The 26,027-nt window shown below is 43.5% G+C and overlaps 2 protein-coding genes across 4 annotated transcripts in view; one reads left to right on the top strand and one right to left on the bottom strand.

Annotated features, from left to right (window-relative positions):
- CNN1 (calponin 1) overlaps window positions 1-13,051 on the top strand; it is a 121,150-nt gene extending 108,099 nt beyond the window's left edge. The window contains exons 7-9 of the mRNA XM_061582112.1: window positions 3,866-3,976; window positions 8,146-8,292; window positions 10,580-13,051. Coding sequence (XP_061438096.1) covers window positions 3,866-3,976; window positions 8,146-8,292; window positions 10,580-10,831 — 510 coding nt within the window. The 3' untranslated portion in view covers window positions 10,832-13,051. The remainder of the gene's footprint in view (window positions 1-3,865; window positions 3,977-8,145; window positions 8,293-10,579) is intronic.
- Window positions 13,052-18,340: 5,289 nt separating this feature from the next.
- Window positions 18,341-23,562, bottom strand: ELOF1 (elongation factor 1). 3 transcript variants are annotated; one of them, XM_061640264.1, is made up of 5 exons: window positions 23,390-23,562; window positions 23,086-23,138; window positions 22,260-22,381; window positions 19,879-19,949; window positions 18,341-19,453 (listed from the first exon to the last, which is right to left on the bottom strand). In XM_061640264.1, the coding sequence occupies exons 3-5, from the start codon at window positions 22,373-22,375 to the stop codon at window positions 19,389-19,391; spliced, it is 252 nt and encodes an 83-aa protein (XP_061496248.1). In that variant the 5' UTR covers window positions 22,376-22,381; window positions 23,086-23,138; window positions 23,390-23,562; the 3' UTR covers window positions 18,341-19,388. The 3 variants fall into 3 exon arrangements, with proteins under 3 accessions (XP_061496248.1, XP_061496240.1, XP_061496232.1); XM_061640256.1 differs by lacking the exon at window positions 23,086-23,138 and having other exon boundaries at window positions 23,390-23,560; XM_061640248.1 differs by lacking the exon at window positions 23,086-23,138 and having other exon boundaries at window positions 23,205-23,557.
- Window positions 23,563-26,027: the final 2,465 nt, after the last annotated feature.

Below are 26,027 nucleotides of genomic sequence, written 5' to 3'. Positions count from 1 at the left end.
TGTTCACTGTGCGAGTATTTCTTCAGACCATGAGCTGCTTTTCGCTTCCAGTTTGCTGCACGCCACCCCAGCGGAGGGGGAAAAGAGCAGATTCAGAGTAGCCTGAGCCACCTCCATATCTCTCCAAACCCACAACGTTCCCTAACCCTGGACCATTCCTTAAGGGTTCCCCCCCTTGCTCACATGCACACGCAGTTGTCCTGCAAGATTTTTTCTCTCCTAAAAAAGTTCCTTCATAAGATTTGCAGGCAATCCTGCAACTCTTGCAAAGCAATATCATTTTATCAGCCAATTACCAGCAATATGACAGGAGACACAGTCTCTCTCACACACACACCTCTGTCTCCGACTAGCTAATTTTTTAAAAAAAGTTTTTTTACTAGGAATAGGAGAGGGGGGTCTAGTCAGTGTCATGTCAATTTCACACCGAGGGGCTCTCCAAGCTTCAGCCTTGAAGCCCTAACAGTTATAGGGATTGAAAGTGGTAAAATTTACTCTGGAAAAAAAAGGTACGTTGGAGAAATGGGGGGCAGATGACCCCACTTCTTTTCAACTGCCAAACTTCAAGATGCAGTTGGGGGCAGGAGGTAATTGAAATACTGTGCAAGTTAAGAATTTTTGCACATGCCCAGTAACTGAGCAACTAGAGGGAGTACAAATGTAAAATTGGAGGGTGGGGCCAAAGGAAACAGTGATACTAAACTTTTTGAGAGGAACGCCGACTAGTGTGAATGGAAAACAGCAGATCGGAAGGTGGGAAGTGTGAACTGTCCAAAGCTATTGTGATGGGAAAAGCTGCATCTTTAATACGAAGTTCAGGTTCTGTGTGAGTCAGCCCTATGTCTCTTTCTACAAAAAGGAAATCTTATTTTCTCCTCTCACAGCAGATGGGCAAGGGTGCCAAGCTATGGTCTGAAGGCACATGAGGCCAGCTCCCTGCTGAAGCTAAGCAGGGTCAGGTCTGGTCAGTGCCTGGATGGGAGACCGCCTGGGAACCATATGTAAGCCGCCTTGGGTTTCTAGCATGAAAAGAAAGGCGGGGGATCAATGTAATAAATAAGGGGAATGCCCATCCCAACCTCTAGGGCAGCCTTTCCCAACCAGTGTGCCTCCAGATGTTGTTGGACCACAACTCCCATCAGCCTCAGCCAGCATTGCGAATGGTCAGGAAAGATGGGAATTGTGGTCCAACAACATCTGGAGGCACACTGGTTGGGAAAGACTGCTCTAGGGGCTAATTTTTTCCAACAAGGCTCAGCCCCAGAATGTGTCTGCAATATCGGATTCAAAGCCCTGGAACATGTGGTGCATTAAGGTGCCTCTCAGCACACATGGAGTGCCTTTCCTTTGCTGTTCTGTAACCCGTAGCCTGTTTCCACACTCTTAGAAATAAGAAGCAGAGATACTAGGCCAGGTGACAACTCTCATTTTAAGAAAAGCATTTCCAAAGTTAAGTACTGAGCCTTGGTCTAGCTGATAAGAACATAAGAACATAAGAAGAGCCTGCTGGATCAGGCCAGTGGCCCATCTAGTCCAGCATCCTGTTCTCACAGTGGCCAACCAGGTGCCTGGGGGAAGCCCGCAAGCAGGACCCGAGTGCAAGAACACTCTCCCCTCCTGAGGCTTCCGGCAACTGGTTTTCAGAAGCATGCTGCCTCTGACTAGGGTGGCACAGCACAGCCATCATGGCTAGTAGCCATTGATAGCCCTGTCCTCCATGAATTTGTCTAATCTTCTTTTAAAGCCATCCAAGCTGGTGGCCATTACTGCATCTTGTGGGAGCAAATTCCATAGTTTAACTATGCGCTGAGTAAAGAAGTACTTCCTTTTGTCTGTCCTGAATCTTCCAACATTCAGCTTCTTTGAATGTCCACGAGTTCTAGTATTATGAGAGAGGGAGAAGAACTTTTCTCTATCCACTTTCTCAATGCCATGCATAATTTTATACACTTCTATCATGTCTCCTCTGACCCGCCTTTTCTCTAAACTAAAAAGCCCCAAATGCTGCAACCTTTCCTCGTAAGGGAGTCGCTCCATCCCCTTGATCATTCTGGTTGCCCTCTTCTGAACCTTTTCCAACTCTATAATATCCTTTCTGAGATGAGGTGACCAGAACTGTACACAGTATTCCAAATGCGGCCGCACCATAGATTTATACAACGGCATTATGATATCGGCTGTTTATTTTCAATACCTTTCCTAATTATTGCTAGCATGGAATTTGCCTTTTTCACAGCTGCCGCACACTGGGTCGACATTTTCATCGTGCTGTCCACCACAACCCCGAGGTCTCTCTCCTGGTCGGTCACCGCCAGTTCAGACCCCATGAGCGTATATGTGAAATTAAGATTTTTTGCTCCAATATGCATAATTTTACACTTGTTTATATTGAATTGCATTTGCCATTTTTCCGCCCATTCACTCAGTTTGGAGAGATCTTTTTGGAGCTCTTCTCAATCCCTTTTTGTTTTAACAACCCTGAACAATTTAGTGTCGTCAGCAAACTTGGCCACTTCACTGCTCACTCCTAATTCTAGGTCATTAATGAACAAGTTGAAAAGTACAGGTCCCAATACCGATCCTTGAGGGACTCCACTTTCTACAGCCCTCCATTGGGAGAACTGTCCGTTTATTCCTACTCTCTGCTTTCTGCTTCTCAACCAATTCCTTATCCACAAGAGGACCTCTCCTCTTATTCCATGACTGCTAAGCTTCCTCAGAAGCCTTTGGTGAGGTACCTTGTCAAACGCTTTTTGAAAGTCTAAGTACACTATGTCCACTGGATCATCTCTATCTATATGCTTGTTGACACTCTCAAAGAATTCTAATAGGTTACTGAGACAGGACTTTCCCTTGCAGAACCCATGCTGGCTCTGCTTCAGCAAGGCTTGTTCTTCTATGTGCTTAGTTAATCTAGCTTTAATAATACTTTCTACCAGTTTTCCAGGGACAGAAGTTAAGCTAACTGGCCTGTAATTTCCCGGATCCCCTCTGGATCCCTTTTTGAAGATTGGCGTTACATTTGCCACTTTCCAGTCCTCAGGCACGGAGGAGGGCCCGAGGGACAAGTTACATATTTTAGTTAGCAGATCAGCAATTTCACATTTGAGTTCTTTGAGAACTCTCGGGTGGATGCCATCCGGGCCCAGTGATTTGTCAGTTTTTATATTGTCCATTAAGCCTAGAACTTCCTCTCTCATTACCACTATTTGTCTCAGTTCCTCAGAATCCCTTCCTGCAAATGTTAGTTCAGGTTCAGGGATCTGCCCTATATCTTCCACTGTGAAGACAGATGCAAAGAATTCATTTAGCTTCTCTGCAATCTCCTTATCGTTCTTTAGTACACCTTTGACTCCCTTATCATCCAAGGGTCCAATCGCCTCCCTAGATGGTCTCCTGCTTTGAATGTATTTATAGAATTTTTTGTTGTTGGTTTTTATGTTCTTAGCAATGTGCTCCTCAAATTCTTGTTTAGCATCCCTTATTGTCTTCTTGCATTTCTTTTGCTGATCCAAGTGTGGAGTGCAGTAAGCCTGGAAAGTCTGAGTTAAGAATCCCCCTGCTGCTCTCCCCTTGACAAGGTAGAGCCCCCTTCACTCTTGGAAAAACACAAGCTTCTCTCTGCACGTTGAAAAGCCAAGCTCCCTTTTATACATTTGGGAAGTCAAACTTACATTTTAATCATTTTTTATAATTGGCTTTATTCTTATTTTGCTGTTGGCTTTCATTTCTTTGTGAATGGCCTTGGTATTTCTTCTCGAAACGAAAGGCAGTATATACATTCTAACAACAACACTTCTACTTCAGACTTAACACAGGACAAGGACAAAACTTGAGGGGACTTTTGCTTCTTGCTTTCTTACAGGCCAAGACAAAAGGCAACAAGGTGAATGTGGGGGTGAAATATGCAGAGAAACAACAGCGTAAATTCCTGCCTGAAAAGCTGAAAGAAGGACGGAACATCATTGGATTGCAGGTGGGTAGCTTCAGAACGCCCTCCTGAATTTTTAAATTTGAGAATTCTCCCCAAGAGAAGACATTTTGTGGCCACAAATGGTCCATTTGTATATTTATGCCAACCTGGGTTGAAGATCTGATGCAGCCATGAGCAGTTGGAAGTAGCAGGGGTTTGGGAGAGTACTCCTTCCCAAAATTCAATGCATCCAACCTGAGGATTTCAAAAGACACAGATGACAGTGCAAATCTAATCATTCTTCTTGATGGGTACTACACTGCTACCTAAAGGCTGTAGACGATACTGCAGCTAACTAAACATATTTGAAAATTGGTTTCGACATTCTGCAGAAAACCAAACCTAATATGAAGCTACAATATATATGTACACAAGATGTGCTGTGGGACATTAAAGATGAAATTGTTTATAATTTCATAATCACACACTCTAAAAGAATGTCTCCGACTTGATGTTACAGCAATTTAGCATTCATGGTGTTTGCCTGAGAAAGCATCCCAAATATATGTTAAAATTAACCTTTTTATAACTATCATATCCTGGCATAATATAGATCATGTTTTACACACACAAAAATATATCACATACCATGATATCCCCCATCATGCGTTGCTTAATGTCAAATGACTGATCATGGAAAACCAAAGAAATATACCTGTTAGTACCATGTTATGACGTGCTAACGTGTTTTGCCAGAAAAGCAGACAGGAATGCAATAGCACGTTATCCCCTTCTCTTAATGTATGAGATTTTAGGAATGACTATTCAGTCTCGCCAGCTACAACACGGACAGGGTCTTGTGTCCTGCCATGTGTTGTTTGACTCCCAATTCCTATCACCCCAGCAAATATGGTCTACCATCGTCTGGAGGGACAGAGATTTCCCACCCCTGAGCTACTAGGATCTTATCAAATTTGTCCACTTCAGTCTCTGGTGACAGCAGGCTGCTGTGACAGAACCTCCTGCCATTCTACACTGTGTCTGCGCACAGCACCTTTATGTTGGCATGAATTAGGCATTCACGGGACTTCCTCCCCTTTGATGTAAGCAAGACCTCTGAGATTCTGATATAATAGCTCTTTACTGACATGTATTTTTAAGGGTGCACTTGAAAATACATGTCACTTTCAGTAAAGCTGATATTAGGTGGCAGCCATCATGGAAGATTACAAATTTTATGGAATCCATCTCCACCAGATTCCACTCCAGATTTTGAGGTTCTGCCTCACCCAACAAACTGATTCACATGATTTGGTAACTGTGGCTTACCAGGACCACATTTATTTATTTATTTATTTATTTATTTTGTTGCATTTATATACCGCCCATAGCAAGTAGCTCTCAGGGCGGTAAACATAATAGGATAAAATACATACATCATAATAATAAAATCACAAAACATATAAGACACAATGAAAACAAAATACAATTAAACAAAATATAAGATGATAAAAGGATTAGTATTACAAGATTAAAAAGATAAAAAGATTAAAATGATTAAAATGCCTGGGAGCATAAGAAGGCGTACCTCTTCGGGGAGGCTATTCCACAACTCGGGGGCCACCACAGAAAAGGCCCTAGATCTAGTAACCACCCTCTGGGCTTCATGATGGGTTGGTACCCGGAGGAGGGCCTTCAATGCAGAACAAAGTGAATGGGTAGGTTCATAGCGGGAGAGGCGTTCCACCAGGTATTGCGGTCCCACACCATGTAAGGCTTTATAGGTCATAACCAGCACCTTGAATCTCGCCCGGAAGCAAATAGGTAGCCAGTGCAGGCGAGCCAGAACAGGAGTTATGTGCGAAGACCGACTGGTCCTCGTCAATAGTCTAGCTGCCGCATTCTGCACTAGCTGAAGCTTCCGAACTGTCTTCAAGGGCAGCCCTATGTAGAGCGCATTACAGTAATCCAATCTCGAAGTTACCAGAGCATGAACAACTGAGGCGAGGTCGTCGCCATCCAGATAGGGGCGTAGTTGGGCTACCAAACGGAGATGGTAAAACGCGTTCCGTGCCACCGAGGCCACTTGAGCCTCAAGAGACAAGGAAGGGTCAAAAAGGACCCCCAAAGTACGGACCTGTTCTTTCAGGGGGAGTGTAACCCCATCCAGAACAGGATGCACATCCAAAATCTGAGCGGGGAAGGCGTTCACCAACAGTGTCTCAGTCTTGTCTGGATTGAGTCTCAGTTTATTAGCTCTCATCCAGTCCATTATCGCGGTCAGGCAACGGTTCAGCACATCAACAGACTCACCTGAAGAAGATGACAAGGAGAAATAGAGTTGCGTGTCATCAGCATACTGATGACAACGCACTCCAAAACTCCTGATGACAACACCCAGAGGCTTCATGTAGATGTTAAAAAGCATGGGGGACAAAACCGACCCCTGAGGGACTCCACAATGGAGAGTCCAGGGTGTCGAGTAATGTTCCCCAAGCACTACCTTCTGGCGATGATCCGCGAAGTAGGAGCGGAACCACTGCCAAGCAGTACCCCCAACTCCCAACTCCGCGAGTCTCCCCAGAAGGATACCATGGTCGATGGTATCAAACGCCGCTGAGAGATCAAGGAGAATCAACAAAGTCACACTCCCCCTGTCCCTCTCCCGACAAAGGTCATCATACAGGGCGACCAAGGCTGTTTCAGTGCCGAAACTGGGCCTAAAACCGGATTGAAACGGATCCAGATAATTGGTTTCATCCAAGAGCACCTGGAGCTAGTTAGCAACCACCCGCTCCAAAACCTTGCCCAAAAAGGAGACATTCGCCACCAGTCTGTAGTTGTTCAAATTATCTGGGTCCAGGGAAGGTTTCTTTAAAAGAGGTCTCACTATTGCCTCCTTGAGGCTACTAGGGACTACTCCCTCTCTCAAGGAGGCATTAACCACTTTCTTGGCCCAGCCGGTGGTTCCAGCCCTGCTAGCTTTCACTAGCCAAGATGGGCAAGGATCCAGAACAGACGTGGTTGCCCAGACCATTCCAAGCACCTTGTCCACTTCCTCGAGCTGCACCAACTGAAACTCATCCAATAATAAAGGACAAGGCCGTGCTCCGGACACTTCACTGGATTCATCTGTCACAACGTCGGAGTCTAAGTCCCTACGGATGCAAGCAATCTTATTTTGAAAGTGTCCAGCAATTTCGTTGCAGCGGGCTTCAGATGTTCCTATAATATCGTGAGGGCCAGAGTGTAAAAGCCCCCGCACAACTTTAAAAAGCTCCACTGGGCGGCATAAGGATGACCTAATAGAGGCAGCGAAATAAAGTTTTTTCGCTGTCCTTACCGCTTTCATATACAACTTATTGGTGGCACTTACCAAAGCATGGTTACATTCGTTGGGAGTTCACCTCCATCTGCACTCCAGCCTCCTCCTCTCTTGTTTCATCACTCTCAGCTCCGGGGTATACCACATGAACATGCTGGCTCCTGGAAAGCATTAAGTCACAAAACCTGGCTACAGCTTGTGGTTAAAAAGAAATGTTTAACCATGATCCCAAGTTTGAATGATGCGCTAAGCCAAACCTTGGTTTACTTCACACCACACTGAGGTAAAAGGTTCAAAGCAGTTTGGCTTAGTGTTAAACACAGCCAATATGTTTACTGGAGTGGAACTTAAAATGTGGGGATCTTCTGGAGGTAATTTTCTAGAATTTTGCAAGAATTAAAATTAATAGTTTTTCTTTATTTCAAAACTTTTTTTGAAATCTATGATTATTTTAACTTTCTTTACACTATAAAAACTGGATTTTTTAAAATGTCTTTTTAGAAAAGCTCTTCCCACAAAAAAATTAATGGTAGTAGACCCCCCCTTTTTTTAAATTATTGTGAAGCTGTGGCTGCATGTTACTAATATTATTAAATCTACTCTTCCTGCTAGAATTCATGCAGTGAAACCCACAGAATAGCAGAATATTGGAACAATAACAGAATCTTCAGAAATGTGATGAGAACGAATGTGATGGGAGAAAATTAAAGGAACCTCTAGCTGCCAGAGCTTCCTGAAATTAGGCTGAGATTTGTAACAGAAACAAATGGGATTCAGCACATGGGATTAGCTGCGTAGCAGGGTAGAGTAGGGGCTTTCCACTTGTGGGTATGAATGAATGCTCCTCAAGGGGGACTTGGCAGAGATAGAATGGCCAGTCTAATTGTCTTTCTGTTTTTCTTCTTAGATGGGCACCAACAAGTTTGCTAGCCAGCAGGGCATGACAGCCTATGGTACACGCCGGCACCTCTATGATCCTAAGCTGGGCACAGACCAACCTTTAGATCAAGCCACAATTAGCCTACAGATGGGAACCAACAAAGGGGCTAGCCAGGTAAGAAATGGGAACAAATTGAGAAAAAAATGATTACAGTAGGCCCTGCTTTTCGGCTCCCCGCTTTTTGACGTTCTGCTAATATGGCGCCAGCGGGGCGATCAGCAGTTGTGCAGGGAGCTCCAGCCGACAGCTGGCAGCCCCTGAAGCTCCCTGCGCTACAGCTGATCGTGCGCTATGTCCCACTTTCTGGCGGGTTTTGCTTTTCAGCAGGGGCCTGGAACGTAACCCGCCATATGAGTGGAGCCCTACTGTATTGTTAATGATGCCCACAAGTGAAATGGTGCCCTGGAGGACTTCCTCCAATCTAATCTCCAATTTAAAACCAATCTCCAATTTAAAACCAATCACCAGCGACTGATTATAGAAAACTTTTATCTTAATTGTCTGCATTAAGCCTGGCAGCAAATGTTTAAAGGTTAACATAGAAGATATCTGCTGAATCTCAGCTGGAAAAGCATCCCACAGGGCTGGGCCAATGACACTAAACACTCAGCTTCATGTTGATCTCAAATGAGCTTCACCATATAGGGGAACAACCAGTGATGTTCCTACCGATGATCTCAGTGATCGAACTGGGATATAAAGGTTCAGGTGAACCTAAAGTACTCTGGATCTAAGTTGTTCAGGACTTTATAAAATTAATACAAGGATCTTGAAGCTGGTTCAACAGTGGATGGGCAGCCAGTGCAGATGTTTTAACAATGGTGTCACATGTTGGCTATGTGCCCCCATCAGCAGCCACTGCATTCAGCACCAGCTGGGCTTTTGTACCAGGAAGCTTTGGTCCAATTTTTTGTGGTGCTGACAAGCACCAGATCTGCATTTTTTTACTGTGCAACCTACCAATGCAAGTTTTGATTGTGGTTTTGGTGGGATCCAGTGAAAACTCATACAAATGTAAGAATATCTGTTTTAATTTTGCTGGATCCAACTTTTATTCAGACCCCATGGAAAAGCGGAGTGTGTGTGCGTGTTTTCTTTGTCTGAGGTAGCGAACAGTGACCTGAGGGAGGAGGGAAAGCAGCAGAGGTGGTGGTGCCCACAGCACTCTCTCAATATTCCAAATGTGCCCACAGGGCAAAAAGATGGTGACCTCCAAAATACATGAAATATCCTTAAACAGAGTAAGATTATGTGAAGTCTTCAAGGGAGACAGGCCAGTTAGATATTTTGTGTGGCTGGGTTACATCTCCTGTCTTCGTCAAAAAGTCATGACAGGACTCTGAGAAAGGCAAACTCTGTACTGTTTTGTCTGTCCCCCGCCCCCCGTCAAGCAGAACACCAGAAATATGTCCACCAGAACTATCTCCACTATTGCAGGAGTACCACAGACACATTGCTTCTATTGCAATGCAGTTTCCATTTGGGGTTGGAGAAGGAGCTATTCTTAAGAATGCAGCCGTTCTTAAGAATGTCACTGATGTAGTACAGTAGTGGTGTTAAAAAGAAGTCAGTTTCTGAGAACAGCTGTGAATGTGTTATTGCACAGGGACCTATTTATATAGCACCGTCTGTCTATAGGAGCAAAGCATCCTGGTGGGTTTCAAGCACACCCCTTTTTGGGCCATTCATAGATTACTTGCAATAAGCCCTTTTGTACAGCTAGCTTTTCAGAATTATATAAAAATATTTGTTTGTTTGTTACATTTATATCCCGCCTTTCTTTCATCAAACAGATAAAGCCCCTGCTGTTTTTTGCACCTGATCACTTAACCCAGGGTAAACAACAGAGCCTACAATTATTTCTGAGCCAATTCCCTTGCTCTGAGCTACTCTGTTAGGACAGTTTTTGAAACATGTGGCTGAAGTGACTTCAGGCCAGGTAGGGGTGGTTATCTCAAGACTGCCAGTAAACAAGTCCTGGCTTGTTCTTTCCTCATAAGTGTAGTTCAGAAAGCTGGTACTTCTAATCTCAAAAGTGTTCCACAGATATTTTTAGCTAAAGTATTTTTAGCTGAGGTAAACTCAGAAGAGACATTTGAGGTGTAATAGAAAGCAATATTTCAACCTTGATGCAGGGAGAGAAAGAGTAGGGATATTTAAACAGGAAAGCCAGACTTTTGCTTTGGGTGACATGAATGCATTTTGGCTTCCCGTTAATACTTATAAAGCCACACCAAGTACTGACAGAGAAGGTACTTCTATGAACGGCCTCACATAGAGCCTGTATGCTGTTCTGTGCTTTCCACACTCCTTTTCAAGACATTTTGCAAAGCGTTTCCACTTCCAAGTTAACACTTTCCTACATTTTTGCTCTCCCCCCTCCACCCATATCCACCCCCAGGCAGGCATGACAGCTCCTGGAACCAAGCGGCAGATTTTTGATCCCACCCTGGGCATGGAGCACTGCGACACCCAGAACATCTCTTTGCAGATGGGCAGCAACAAAGGAGCCTCACAGCAGGGCATGACTGTGTATGGGCTGCCGCGGCAGGTCTACGACTCCAAATACTGCCTGACGCCGACCTATGCCATCATTGGGGAGGACGAGGACCAGTACAACCACAGCCATCATAACTTCTACAACTCAGAATAGCTAGCAGGAATCATGGGACAGATACAGAACAGAGACACCAACACCACAGAGGGCACTTCCCAAACAGAAGATCCACCATCAAGTGGCTATTTTAATCTGGGAACGCAAGAAAATCCAGACTCCCCCAAAGCCTCCACCACTGAGCCTTAAAGCTTCACCTTGATACCTTTCACGCTTTATTTAATGTATCAAATACTACCACTACCTTTAAGCATGCAGCTCAAACTCTTCAGGTTAAATGTTACAGCAAAAATCCAGTGGGTTGGGAGAAGTAGAGAGAATCAGCTTGCTTGATTTCTCTCTCCTCTGAACAAGAGCCATGCCTCCCATCAGAGTCATTGCTTCCTTGTGGCTTATGCCAGGTGCTGCTACTCCTGCTTTGGGACAAGGCAGAAGCGGGCTATGGAAGGTACAGCTTCTGTTGGTGAATGCACTGGCTACTGCACTCCATTTTGTACAGTCAGTGACAGAAATTGCTCTGGTACAAGCCCTATCATCTAGCTTGCTCTGTCTCCAAGCAGTTTGGGGTAAATTTGGCAAGCTCCCCATCTGCCTATTTTCTGAGGGGTTCCAGGCATTTCTGCTTCCTAAATATCAATAGTTTTGAACACTGGCAAACTGAATCAGCCATTGGGTTCCTGAAAATGAAACGAGGTAGAGTATGTGTACTGCGGAGGGAGATTGTGGAAGGTGGTTGGACACATCTAACCAGACAGGGTATGTTCCAAAGATCTGAAGTTATCCCAAGATTAATGTGACAGATCATTTAGTGAGGGTGACAGACAGACACATGCAATTGTAAACCAAGGCTGTTCATCTTCTACATTTTCAGGAAGATTCTGGAAAACAAATTACTAGATTATCAAGAATCTAGTCTTCACTAAAGAAGTTTCTAGTCCTCATGGGCTCTACTGAGCTCTATAATATGTAAGCAGCTTCCACAAAAAACTCTAGTGTTTGGTAATAGAACTTCTTGGCAATGCATGGGAATTTATCCCTTCCTCCATTTGACTGCCTCTCATTTACCAATAGTTCTCCCGTCAAGTAAGCCACTTCCTTGCCACCAACCTCATTTGTCTCCAGCACATATACACAGTTTTATAGTAAATAATGGAAATCAACCAACTCCATGCAAAGCAAGCATATAGTCTGGGGAAGAAATGTAAAGTTCCTGAGGTACAGAACATGAATAGCCCTCAATAAGGCTAGCAGTGCGGTATGACTAATTTTTGTTTAAAATGTTTCGATTAACATTCACATGCCTCAAATGAAGACAATCACCTGCTGTAAAGCTAAACCTGCAGTTTTGAGATCAGGATCGTGAGTCTAAGCACATGTAGGCTAAAGTCAATCACAGTGAATTTACCTACACATCTAAGTTGGGCTTAGGATAGGACTATCATTCAATTAAAGACTGCATAATTGATTAATTGTATGGGCTTTGATGAAATCTACATAAACTTGCATGCATCCCAATAGCCCTGAAGAACAAAGCATTAGCTGTTTGTAGTTGAGGCCTCCCTGTGTCAAAGCAAGGGCCATCTCAGAAGCAGCATCTGCTCCTCTGTGAGGGCAGAATATTCTTATAAGAAGGCACCCGCTGTCACCCATGGATTTGTAATTATATTAAAAATGTGTTTTTTTTTAAGAATACATCTAGCTGATCAAAACATTTGATTAATCAATTAAATTAATTGTCTAAACACTGTAGCCTCAGTTTAGGTTTGCTGTGTTTATGTATGTGCATGTCATCATCTGTGTCTATTTAGAACAAGAATGGCCGGCTTCACTAACACTGTATCGCCGTGTTGTCTGATGGCAAATCTAGAGCTAGAAGGGGCCGTTTGCCCATTGATTCTCACTGTAATATGTGGTGCCAGATATTGTTACAAACCCACATTTGAGAAAATTCCAACGTCTAGACTACTAAGAAGTCAGCTGTATTGCCAAGGACAGCAGCTGCCTTTAAACCCTCTTTAAACATAAGAACATAAGAACATAAGAAGAGCCTGCTGGATCAGGCCAGTGGCCCATCTAGTCCAGCATCCTGTTCTCACAGTGGCCAACCAGGTCTTCTCCCTTTTCTCTCATTGGAGTTAGAAGCGTTCTGCATGCTGAGCAGCTAAAGACACTTTCTCCCTCAAAACAAAACAAAAAACCAACAAATCTAAACAGATATATTTGTTTGCAATGTTCTGCTAATGAGCACTTTTTAATTTCACTGTGGCACAATAAAAAAAGGAAAAAAACTTCTAACATTATTGAAGATCGTCCTTAACATTTGCTTTCAGCAATGCTATTTAAAGAGAGATATGAACACATAGGTCTTCTACCAAGTCAGACCATTGGTCTTTCTAGCCCAGCACTGCCTACCCTGGCTTGCAGGGGCTCTTGGAAGACCTTCAGGCAGAGGTCTTTTCAAGCCTTGGGGTCCAAATATATGCCAAGGCTTGAACCTGGGACCTTCTTCAATGAAAGCATGCACTCTACCATTTCACAAATTTATGTTTTAAAAGGCGGTATTTAAACAGCCAAACTGGAGGTAGCCTGCTCTCCAAATTAATTTTGCAGCTCGTGTGTATATTTGCGTCTATCATCAAATGGAAAACAGTCAACTTAACTATGCAGAATGTGCCAAGAGCACCACCAGTTACAGAGATATTTTATCTCAGCCATCACAGTGTGAGTGAGAGAGAATAAGCCTGCATGGCCATGAATGTATTCTGCAAATTCTAGCACTCAACAACATGGAAAATTCATGTGGCAAATTTGTTGTCTTTTCAAAATGAGCAAATTTCTAGTCCTTATAAAGTCTCTACTCAAAGTCAAATTTCTACAATGAGGCATATTACTGTGCTGCAAAAATAAAGCATGTAAACTGAAGCCACTGTATTCAGATCGGGCACAATCTGGAATTTTCTTCTGGGAGCAGACAACCACAAAACAGTCTATTGCTGGACATGTTTCAGGAAATAGGTACAAAATAAATAAAGACATGTTTCATTGGATGACCATGTGATGGAGTAAGAACATAACAAAAGCCTGCTATATCAGGCTAATGGCCAGCATCCTGTTCTTAGTGGCCAACCAGATGCCTATGGGACAGCCACAACTCTCCATACTTGTGATTCTCACCAGCTGGCATTCAGAGGCAGAACAGAGACATTGTGGCTAGTAGCCATTATCCTCCATAAACAATTTATCTAATCCTGTTTTAAAGCCATCCAAGTTGACGGCCATCATTACCTGTGGGAGCGAATTCCATAGTTTAGCTATGCACTCTCTTTTGCCTGTCCTGAATCTTCCAACTTTCAGCTTCATTGCGTGTCCATGTGTTCTAGTGTTACGATACAGAGAAATGCTATCTTTCTCCACACCATGTATAATTTTGTACATTTCTATCACATCTCCTCTTGCTCACCTTTTCTCTAAACTAAAAAGCTCCATATACTGCAACCTTTCCTCATAGGGAAGTTGCTCCATTCCATTGATCATTTTGGTTGCCCTTTTCAGAGCTTTTTTCAACTTTCCATTATCCTTTTTGAGGTGAGGTGACCAGAACTGTACAAAGTATTCCAAATGTGGTTGCACCATAGATTTGTATAACAGTATTATGATATCAGCAGTTTTATTTTCAGTTCCTTTCCTAATGATCCCTAGCATGGAATTTGCCTTTTTCACAACTGCTGCACAGTGTTGGAATCTTCATTGATGTATCTATCATGACCCCAAGGTCTTGTTCCTGGTCAGTCACCACCAGTTCAGACCCCATGAGCCTATATGTGAAATTAAGGTTTTTTTGCCTCAGTGTGCATCACATTACATTTGCTTATATTGAATTGCATTTGCCATTTTACTGCCCTTTCATTCAGTTTGGAGAGACTCTTTTAGAACTCTTCCCAGTTTTAACCAGTGTGAACAATTTGGGATCCTCAGAACAGTTGCTCACCCCAACTCAAAATCATTTATGAACAAGTTAAAAAGCACAGGTCCCAACAGTGATCTTTGAGGGATTTCATTTTCTACACACCTCCATTTGGAGAACTCTCTATTTATTGCTATTCTTTGCTTCCTGTTTCTTAGCCAGTTACTGATCCACAAGAAGACCTCTCTTATTCCATGACTGCTAAGCTTACTCAAGACCCTTTGGTAGAGTATTTTGTCAAACGCTTTTTAAAAGTCCAAGTACACAATATCAACTGGATCACCTCTATCTATATACTTGCTGACATTCTCAAAAAACTGTAATAGGTTAGACATGATGGGACATCACATAAGTGATGCTAGCTTCACTTCAGCAAGACTTGTTCTTCCCTGTGCTTGGCAATTTTATATTTCATAATGCTTTCCAGTTTCCTGGAATATACATTAAGTTAATCAGTCTGTAGGATCCCCCCCGTAACCATTTTTAAAAATTGCTGTTGCATTGGCCATTTTTTAATCCTCAGATACAGAGATAGGTTTCATATTTCTGTTAGCACAGCATCCATTCACATCTGAGTTCTTTAAGAACTCTCAGATGGATGCCATCTGGACCTGGTCAGTTGTTGGTCTACGAGGCCTAGAACTTTGTTTTTCGGCACCACTTTTTAACCTCCGTTCCTCAGACTCCCTTCCTGAGAAAGTTCAGGTATGGGAGCCTGCCCTACATGTCACTGTGAAGACAGATGCAAAGAATTAAGTCAGCTTCTCTGCAGTCTCCTTATCCATCTTTAGCACACCTTTGATTCTGCCTACATAGCTGGTTTTCTGATACTAATGTATTTGATTTTGTTGTTGGTCTTTGGTTTTAGTAACACGCTCCTCAAATTCTTTTCTGGCACCCCTTATTGTTGACTTACATTTCTTTTGCCAAAGTTTGTGTTCGTTTTTGTTCTCCTTTGGACAACACTTCCATATTCTAAAAGAAGCCGTCTTGCCTTTAACAGCTTCTTCGCCTCTGCTCAAACTACTTAAACCAGTCAAACTGCTGTGACCCCTTATAAGCAAGACAGAAGTATGTGGGCTAATACTGACTGCAATTCTTGTGTGCATTGGCAGTGTACATGTTCAGGACTTAGCAATTCCCATTAAGTTCTCCTGTGGACATGTGCTATGCCTATACACAGGCTGGGCTCACATGGGGGAACAAGCAGATGGTCCTGTTCAGCCCTGCAGTATGCAAGGTTCTCTATTCCATTGGCTGAAAGGTACATTAAGAACATAAGAGCCTGCTGAATCAGGCTAATGGCCCATCTAGTCCAGCATCCAGTCCTCACAGCAGCCAGCCAGAAGCCCGCAAACAAGACCTGAGTGCAAGAGCACTTTCCCCTCCAGCAATTGTTTCCAGCAATTGGTATTCAGAAGCACACTGCCTCCAACCATGGAGGCAGAACATGGCCATCATGGCTAGTAGCCACTGATAGCCTTATCCTCCATGAATTTGCCTAACCCTCTTTTAAAGCCATCCAAGTTGGTGGCCATCACTGCCTCCTGTGGGCACGAATTCCACATTAAGGGAGCTCATGGGAGTGATCAAACACGGCAACTTTTTACAAGGAGAAACAGGTTATATACACAGCAAGTTAAGGAGTACATCAACATCTGTGTTTTCACTCTAGCAAACACCACTTCAAAGGCACCTACAAAGTCCCAGCAGGGGATGTACCTCCCCTCACTGCATGAGAAGAGAGCTTTGTTCTCTAGCCTGCAAGGGACTTGGTTACGCTTAACTGATGGAGCATTATTTACAAGGGATGGCTAGTCATTGAATCCAAAATGGGCAGGATTACCCAACCAGACCTCTTTAGAGGGGAATGGCCTATTTCTACCTCATCTTTTAAAGCAAGCTTTGGCACAGCAGCGTACAATTTTAAAAAGCTAAAAGACAAAAATTGACCAACCTAATATAAAAAGATGCTAGACGTATTACTCCATGCCACACATTCTACTTTTATTCAAAAAACCATGGTGACCCCCAAAGAACAAAGGTTACTGAGAAAACAGGGTTAGCTGCCTAGCTGCCCTGATTATCCTAGAATGCTCTGTCCAAAGTACCAATAAATCACCTTGGTGTGGTTAGGCGACAGCAGCTTCGAAGTTTTATTTACTCAGCCTAATCTTTCAGAGCAAACAAGTCCAGTCAGCTGATTTGTCACAAACACTCCATCCTGGTACTCCAAGGGTGCTTACCTGGAATGCAGCCATTTGCCCATGTTTGCAGTAGTCAATAAGGGAAAAAGGTAGATTATTTCAAGAAGCCACCCTAGTTTTACAAAGAACAGCAGGTTATAAACAATATTTCAGAACAATCTTTACCAGACAAGTAGGTGTGATTGACCAGCATGAGTAAATGGAGAAAAACTCTTTCAGCCTGGAGGACCCGCCATTCTCCTTTGCTGGGGGCATTGAGCAGCAAAGAGACAGCCAGAGTAAGACACAGCAGGAGTTGTGCTCTCTACAAGGTGATGCAGGGAGAAGACCTCAGAGTGCTGTTGTCTCGCTGACCCTTCAGCTGACCCTGGCTGTGGCTGAGGACTGGGACTTGAATAGAAGCTGTTGTCCCAAAGGCAAAAGGAGAGAATCCAGCTGTACCCACCTCCAATGACAGCTTCTTATTTTATTCATTTATATCCCACCTTTTCCCCAAAACGGACTCAAGGCAGGTTACAAAAATTAAAACAGATAAAAGCATACAAGTAAATACATACAGAAAGCTATTATTAAAACATAATTAAAGTATCTATAGAATTAAAACAATTTATAACATATCGATTAAAAAAACAAAAAGGGCCATATGGGCCATAGCAGCGGACCATCTGGCCATTAGAAGTACATTGACTTCCATTGCCCAAAAAGGGGGGGGGGAGAAGAGGGAAGATTGGTTATGTTGCATTTCACTGTCCCTGTTCCGGTCTTTCTTTTTTGCACTTTCTGTGGACTTCCTCCCTGACCAAGACAGAAACACAACTGAGGGTTGGAGGGATGCAACATGTATGCCAAATTAAACACAGTATATGTTTCAATCAACCACCTCCAAGTTTCCATTCAGTTCCTGTGTATTTTTTTCCTTCCAGCAACATCACCAGTTCTGCACTAAAACAAACACAGAATCTCAGTGTGAGCTTCATCAGTATTATTGGTGGAATGACCATCCCAGCAGAGACCTCATACTTTCCATATTGGTAGTTCAGTCTTATTTTGATCTTCTTCTTCAACAGAGCTCAGAATGGTATTTTAGCCCCACAGCATTCCTGAAAAATGGGGTTGGGCTGAGAGAGGGTAGTTTACTCAAAGCCATCTGGAAGCTTCCAGGGAACTGAAGCTGAAACAGCTAAGGGTATCTAAGCACATCACTTAAGCCACATTGTCTTCTCCAAAATGAAGAGCAATTACAAAACTGAAGACAAACGCAATGTTGTTACCACAGAAGCAGTTAAAAAACACATAAAGCTGTGTCAACTTCAAACAAGAAAGAGCTGCAAGGACCAAACACACCACCAACAGTAACAGAAGACACGGAACAGCTGCTTTTCCATTATGGAGTTTATTTAAAATGGGTGTTAATCACTCAAAGTCACTGGCAGAGGCTACTCAAATACATTAAAAATGAGTGAGTTTCTGCTTTCTCAGATATTATTTACATACAGGAGGACAGGCAGTTGAACATAGAATTAATTCTAGCTTAGATCTCAAAGACAAGGGACTTGATAAGGCAGCAATGGCTGTCAGGGAATGTACAGCATGAGGCTGCTTTTCCCATCCAGGAAGGCCAACAAAGGCCTCCTGAGTCAGTGCCACATGACAGTGAGTTAGGAAAGCTGAGAAAGGGCCAAAGCATTCCCCTTCCTTGATTGCCAGATTCAAAATTAAACCTCTGCCCCCATCCCCACTCACTTCAAAGTCAATCTAATGTGGCAGTTGCTGTGACCAATGTATTTGTGAGCGCTCTATTAGGAACTAAGACAAATAAGAAGAGGGAAGCCAAACTGGCAATTAAGTGATCTATTTCTGGCAAGCACAGTTCATGCTCACCACAGAGAGGATAAAAAAGCAAAACACACACACAGGAGGGATATTTTACAATATACTGTTCCAATATCACCTATGTACATTACACCAGCACCTATTAGTCAGATGATGGCACAATTGCTCAGTGATGTCTGCAGGCTTCCCCTCAGAATTAAACTTAAGGGCTACCTCTGAATTCAGTTCAAAGAAGTCTGCATGGACACTCCTTCCACACAAGCCCAACTGAAATGAACAGAGATTAAGCAGCAGCACTTGACAGAGAGCACCCAAGGCAGTCTTATATAGTAAGATTTTTAAAGATCAGAATGTTCATATAACAGTTGACCTGTACTGCAGATCCTACTGATAGACTTTAGTCCCTAAACTCCAGGGGTACAATTCTATAATATTCATGGGAAAGGACAGGATTACTGGAAACAAATAGCACAAGAGTCACATTTCCCAGCCACTTGTTAGAACTTCCAGTGCATTATGTAACACATGCCCCCCACCGTTTTCAAATTCAGACACATTGTTTAACTCCTGGCAAATTCCTTTCCAGTTGCTGTCATTGATTGGCTGCCTCACAAGCATCTATCCAATCGCTATAAACATCCACTGGTTCTGAAAGGTCTTCAGGATCAAAGGTCAAGGAAGAATCTACCAAGAGTGTTTCCTACATAAAAAAAACTTTGTTGTTGGATGAATTTCAGAAGCATTGTAACATCTTACAAGTGATTTCTTCAGTTAAGCTTGATGCAACAGCGGGACTTGAGCTGATTTTAAATGTTTGTGGTGCTGGTGTGTTTCAACTGATTTAACGACTCTGAAAAGGCCATGAGTATGTGAACAGTACATTCCTTAGGATTGCCTGGTTCATTTTGATGCTCTCTATTTCCAGGTTCTAATTGCAGGATAGGCCAAGACATGTAAAGCCCATGACCAAACAGAAACCATCTCGGCCAGCATTACAAATTACTGACATGAAAGCAAGAACCTGGTCTACATGTGGGAAGATAACTGAGCATTATAAAATTAAATAAAAGATCAAAGGATACATGTTATAGGAGTCTGAAATTCTTCTAGACACACGGTACAGGATATCACACCGGTATTCCGAGCCCTGTCCCTGGAACACAGAAAACATTGTGTAGGTGCAAAGTACCTGTATGTGAGAAACTGAAGGCCAGAAAAGAGTAAAGGGCTTGTTCCTTCATACTACCTTGGTTGCTGAACTTCTCAATATGCAATGAACACCTTAGCCAAACTCAGCAACAAGCATGGCAAGAGGAAGAACCCTCCACAAAGCTTTCCCTAGAGCAGGTGTGGGGAACCTCCAGCCCCCAAGCCAGATTTAGCCTGCAATTAGTTTCAGTTTGGCCCATGAGGCCATTCTTCCTAAACCATGACCACTTGTCAAATGGAAAATGTCACCCTAATGGGTGGATCCCCCCCCCCAATTCTGCTTGGTTCAGCTGTGCATGGAAACTAGCGCATGCAGCCAATCCCTGCAGAAAGCAGGACTGAATCCTCCACCCATCAGCTGATGGGCAGGAAGTTCAATCCTGCTCCTTCAGGTGCGCAAGGGACCTCGCTCGCATACACAAAGCCTGCAAAAAGCATTGCTCTCTCTGCATCAGCTGATGCACAGGGAGTTCAATTCTGCTTGGTCACTGCCTCTCTCCACCCCCATGAGCTACCGCCCACCTGTCAACATAGGCTCATAGGGTATGGAGATAAAAGATCTGGCCCAAAAAAGATTTTGCACCCCTGCCCTAAAGCATATCCAGCCTCTGACCAGTAGTAACAAGAGGTGTTCCTCCCATACTTAGGAACAGGGCCAGTGCCAGGCATGCCGGGGCCCTTGGGCACCAGCTTGCCCGGGGCCCCGGTGAGCACGCACACACTCGTGCCCCACCCACCTGTCTCTCCTGACTTTTGCGGCTGTGTGCGCTGGGCTGCCATTAACCAAGTTGGCAGCCAAGGTTTCCCTAAGGGGCTGAAGCCTCCGCCACCATCTTGGTTGATAGCATGCATGCGTGCTATGTGCGTGCATCCCTGCCATCAACCAATATGGCAGTAGAGGCATCAGCACTTTAGGGAAACCTCAGCCACCATCTTGGTTAATAGCAGCCCTATGCACATAGCTGCAAAAGACAGGTGAGACAGGTAGGTGGAGCCAGCGAACGGGCGGGTGGCTGGGAAGCTCTCTCCCTGTGATCCGCGGCAGTACTCTGCTGTGGATTGCAGAAAGGGAGCCCTACTCCTCTCCCAACCTATTGAGGGGCCCTCGGCCAGGGCCTGACCTGGCCGCCCTTTAGCACCGGCCCTGCTTGGGAACAGGGATCACGTAAGTCCAGTTCAACAAGGCAGCATGAGCAAGCACAAAGGATTTCCTGGTTCTAACACTCCACATTAGTAGCAGTAGAGATTTGGAGTCACACAATAAAGGACAACAATGAAGGACATCTTTGGGAGTAGTCCATGGCGTTGGAAAAGTGCTGGCATCTACACTTTAAACTTGGTGTGCTTAGAGGAAATAAAACACATTTACTCATTCTAATTTCAGTACATCTCTCTCTATTTAACAATTATTTTATTAAATCTGAATGTCTTGCTTCTGCCGACATCTGGCAGAAACTTGAGAGAAGACATTCTTGGTGGCTGCTCATAGGAACTGGAATTGTTTGCTAATAGAAAACCAGCTAGCCTCATCTCCGATTACCTTCTGCCAGCAGTTAAATAAATTTTTATTCAGAAGTCTGTATCCCATGAGCTGATTTGTAAATGTTGAAACTGGTTTTAACTGATAACTTTTATTGATTTTTACCTGCTCTATTTTTTTGTATTATTGTTGTTTTATTGCATTTGTGTTATTGTTGCTTCTAGCCACCTTGACCACCATTTAGTGCAAAAAACAGATACTTCATACATGCACTTGGAAATTCTCTTAAGTGCTTGAAATATATCCTTTACTGGTTTTTCTGAATGCTTCAGCCTTTTCCCCCTACCCTTTGGTTTCTTTAAAAATAAAAATCCTTTAGTCATCCTGCTGTTCTTCCTTTAAAATCTTTGAATTCCACCAAAAATTCTTTATATTCTCTTGAATATTTGGCAGGGATGGCAAAGGGGGTTGAGTCTTCTCTTAGCACATACACCTTTTGTTTGTTGCACTCTGGACAACGTAACCTGTAGGTTGGATCAATCTGAGGGAAGATAAGCAGGTCATTCCCCTACAAAGGGCTGGCCTGCTGTAATTTTCCCCCAATCCCTTTCCCAATTCTAATATTGCCGCCCACTGCCCCTGTCCAGCTACAAAGAAACATGTGTCCTCCAGCATTCCTATTTTCTGAACCTTCCTCTTGAGGGTCTGGAGTCAATGTTAAGCTTTCATTTGCCACAAATAAGAAAATATCTCTTCTCTTTTTACACAGCTTACATTTTAACATCACATGATTTTTCATGGTTACAGAAGGGGCAGGTAAATTGGGTCTCAAGTGTCCCAGTCATCTTCTTCTTGGGTGGAGGCTTCCGCTTTGACTTTCTACGGCCCATTTTTGCCTGCAACATGCAAAAGAAGCAAGGAGAAACAAATAGTAAACAAATAGGGAGAGAGAAAGAATATTAAAAATCATTTTCATTCCTAATGACTACAGAGCAGCCTTCCTCAGTTGCCCTCCAGATGCTTTGGCCTACAACTTCCATCATCCCCAATCATTGGCCATGCTTGCTGGGACTAACGGGAGTTGTAGTCCATCAACGTCTGGAAAGCAGCAGAATGAAGAAGGCTGCTTCTGAAGATTAAAGAGATTAAAGTATTCATAAAACCACTGTACCAGAAAACTCAATATAACTTGGGAGGACTAGAGTGCCCTAGGCTCAGATAATTGCTACTAATGGGGTACAGCCAAGGACTAGTACTTCACTGACCAAGAGATGGAGCCTAACAGGGAAGAGTTGTTGGTGTTCTAGTGTGCAGGAACCTGACTGGGTTTGGTGGCTCAGGGACAGAACAGAGCCAATGGCTAAAGCTATCCTAAAACCATACAAACTATAGCCCTTTTGGTTTGGATATATGACCTTGAAATTTTACTCCTTTGGCTGCCAACTATACTCAATGACCCAGAATCACTACTACATAGGTGGCTTTCCTTGTCTGCACCCTCTCCCTTAAACAGGCCTCATCCCACGATCAAGAGAAGGCAACAAAACAACCGCACCCCTGACTACAGCGAACTACCCAGCAATACTCGCGGTGAGCCTACCACTATCACCACCAGCAGTAACCACGCTCCCCTCTTTTAACCAGCATCTTGCCCTGAAGAAGAAGAGAGAAAGATGACGATAACGTTTATCCCTATAGCATAAAAAATTGCTTATTAACTCTTTAAAGGAGGAGCAAACCAGGCCACAGAATGGAGAACACGCGGGGACGGCGAGCGGATGGTCAGGTGCGGGTTGCTAGCATCTTTAATCGATTCCTAGATTAACGCCAATGCCAGCTCAAGATGCAGCCACACCGGAAGAAGAAGGCTTGAGAACGCGCAGAAGTTCACCTTCTCTTCCTACCTGGCTTCAGCAACGTCCCCAGGCCTCGTTTCCAACAGAGACCAGTACTTCCGGTGTCCGCCCAGAAAGGAAACGCTGCCGCCACGCCCCTTTGGGTAGGGGAAGCATAGAGATAGAAAAATGTAGAGTCAACACGGCCGGAATTTGTGAGTTCGATTACCCCGACGGAAGACCTTGCGCCTAACGAAGTATGGAGGATTCCGAGATTTTAGCGCCGCTTTGATTGCGGAGGCGTGGCCACTGGGAAGAAAACGGAGATATTTCAGGTTGTAGCAAACTCCCAGTGCATAATTGCATGTGGAAGCCTTCTGCTCCATTGGAGGCAGATTTCATTGTTAAATGTTTATAAACTCAAATAACAAAAGATCACATTTTCCACATAAAATAAAAGCTAAGTTAGAAAGCACAGGAACTCCTGCCTTAGGCTGCAATCCAGTACATGTCTACTCAGAGGTAAGTTCCATTGGGTTCAGTGGAACTTACTCTCAGGTAAATGTGTATTGGATTGCAGCGCTAGCTGTTTTTTTCTGGGTGAGGGGACTCTCTGCTACCCAATAACAGCTTCGGTAAAATCCTAAATTTCTTCATTCCTTTCTATGAGCAGCGCTCATTTACGTCCTAGAGGACAACCCCCCAAACTAAACTAAATAATAATAATTTTTAAAAATCAAAACCTTCTACCCGTTTCCTACCTCTATATTTTTTCCTGTCTCGTTGGGACCCGGATATAATATAAGTGAAATGTCAGTATTTCTACGACGCTGAAGTTGGTTCCTAGTTCCCATTTCCTACTTCCTTATTTGCTTGAAAGTTATAAACGCTAAAACAGAAGAAAGGTTCACAGCTACAGCAACTCTTAAGACAAAGTTAACATGTCTGAACCTCAAAATATACGTTGGGGTATACCATATCATATATCTCCCTGATCTAGAGACTCTCCCCGTCAAGAATAACAATAAATGTATTGGATCAAAATTATCAGGTTTCTAAAATGCTCATAAATGCATAATGATGTCATAAAATAATAAAAAATTAGTAACTGTGGGTGCCACCCCACATATGCTCTAGGCCAGGACAAATCATACATCCCAGAAAAGGGGAGGGTGTCCTCTACAAGATGCCACTGCTTCCCACCTGGTCCAGAGCTTTTGCTGGGGCGCAGGGCAAGAATAAGGGCATATATATACACACACACAAATAGACAAAGCATGCAGAAAAAATAAGTAACTGGGGGTGCCCATCCCACAATCTGCTCAGGGACAAGGACAAACCATACCCCCTAGGAAAGGGGAGGGTGTCTACAAGATGCAGGTGCTTCCCACCTGGCCCAGAGCATCTGCTGGGCACAGGGCACAGATAATGACATCTATGCACAACCAAATTAGACAAAAAGATGCAGAAAACACTAAGTAATTAGGGGTGCCCACCCCACAATCCCCCCTCTAGGATGCACACCTTAACGTGGGGGGGAGTTGAGAGTGCTGAAGAAGCTGAGAGCAATGAGCTGAGAGTCTAGACCAAGAGGCGAGACTCCTAGCAGGGGCACCCAAGGCGGGATGGTCAAAGCTGAGACACCAGACTAAGATGCATCCAAACTCAGAGGAAGGCAATGGTAAACCACCTCTAAATACCTCTTACCATGAACAGAGTATCTAAAATGCAACAGGAGATAGTGCTGGAAGATGAGACTCCCAGGTCAGAAGGCACTCATTGAGCTACTGGAGAAGAACAGAGGACAAGTACGAGTAGCACTGTGACTAATGAAGCAGCTGCGTCAAAGCTGAAAGCCCTGAGGCTGATGTGCACAGACGCATAAGGAGAGGCCAGAGTTGTACGACACACACAATAGGAACATGGAATGTGAGAAGTATGAACCAGGGAAAGTTAGAAATTGTCAAGCAAGAAATGGAACATGTAAACATTACAATACTTGGAGTGAGTGAATTAAAATGGACAGGAATGGCACATTTTCATTCAGGTAACTACAAAATATTTTATGCAGGAAATGAGAAATTAAGAAGAAACGGGGTTGCTTTAATAGTGAGGAGTGATATAGGAAAAACAATTAAGAGCAAGGTCTGAGTGAGTTATATCAATGAGATTTAATGGGAAACCTATTAACATGACCATCATCCAAGTCTATGCTCCAACAGCAAATGCAGAAGAGAATTGGAGAAATTTTATGCATAAGTACAGGAAGAAATTGATCACACATCAAAACAAGATGTGCTGATAATCATAGGGGACTGGAGTGCAACAGTAGGGAACAGAGAAGAACCAGGAATTGTGGGGAAATGGGGCTTAGGAGATAGAAATGAAGCAGGAGAGAGACTTATTGAATTCTGTGAAGCCAATAATTTGTTTCTTGCAAACACATTTTTTTGAGCAACCGAAAAGATGACTGTACATGTGGACATCACCAAATGGTCAATATAGAAATCAAATTGATTATATAATTGGTAGCAGAAGATGGAGAAGTTTCATACTTTCTGTGAAAACAAAACCAGGAACAGACTGCAGTACAGATCATTAACTGGTCATATCGAAAATCAGAGTAAAGCTAAAGAAGAACAAAGCAGCAATCATAATGCCAAAATACAATTTAAATAACATCCCAGAAGAATGTAGAGATCAAATA

Source organism: Rhineura floridana, chromosome 1 (assembly GCF_030035675.1).
Source record: "Rhineura floridana isolate rRhiFlo1 chromosome 1, rRhiFlo1.hap2, whole genome shotgun sequence".
Classification (NCBI taxonomy): Eukaryota; Metazoa; Chordata; class Lepidosauria; order Squamata; family Rhineuridae; genus Rhineura; species Rhineura floridana.
Note: the sequence above shows the minus strand (reverse complement) of the source record. Positions and strands in the feature narration are given on the sequence as shown.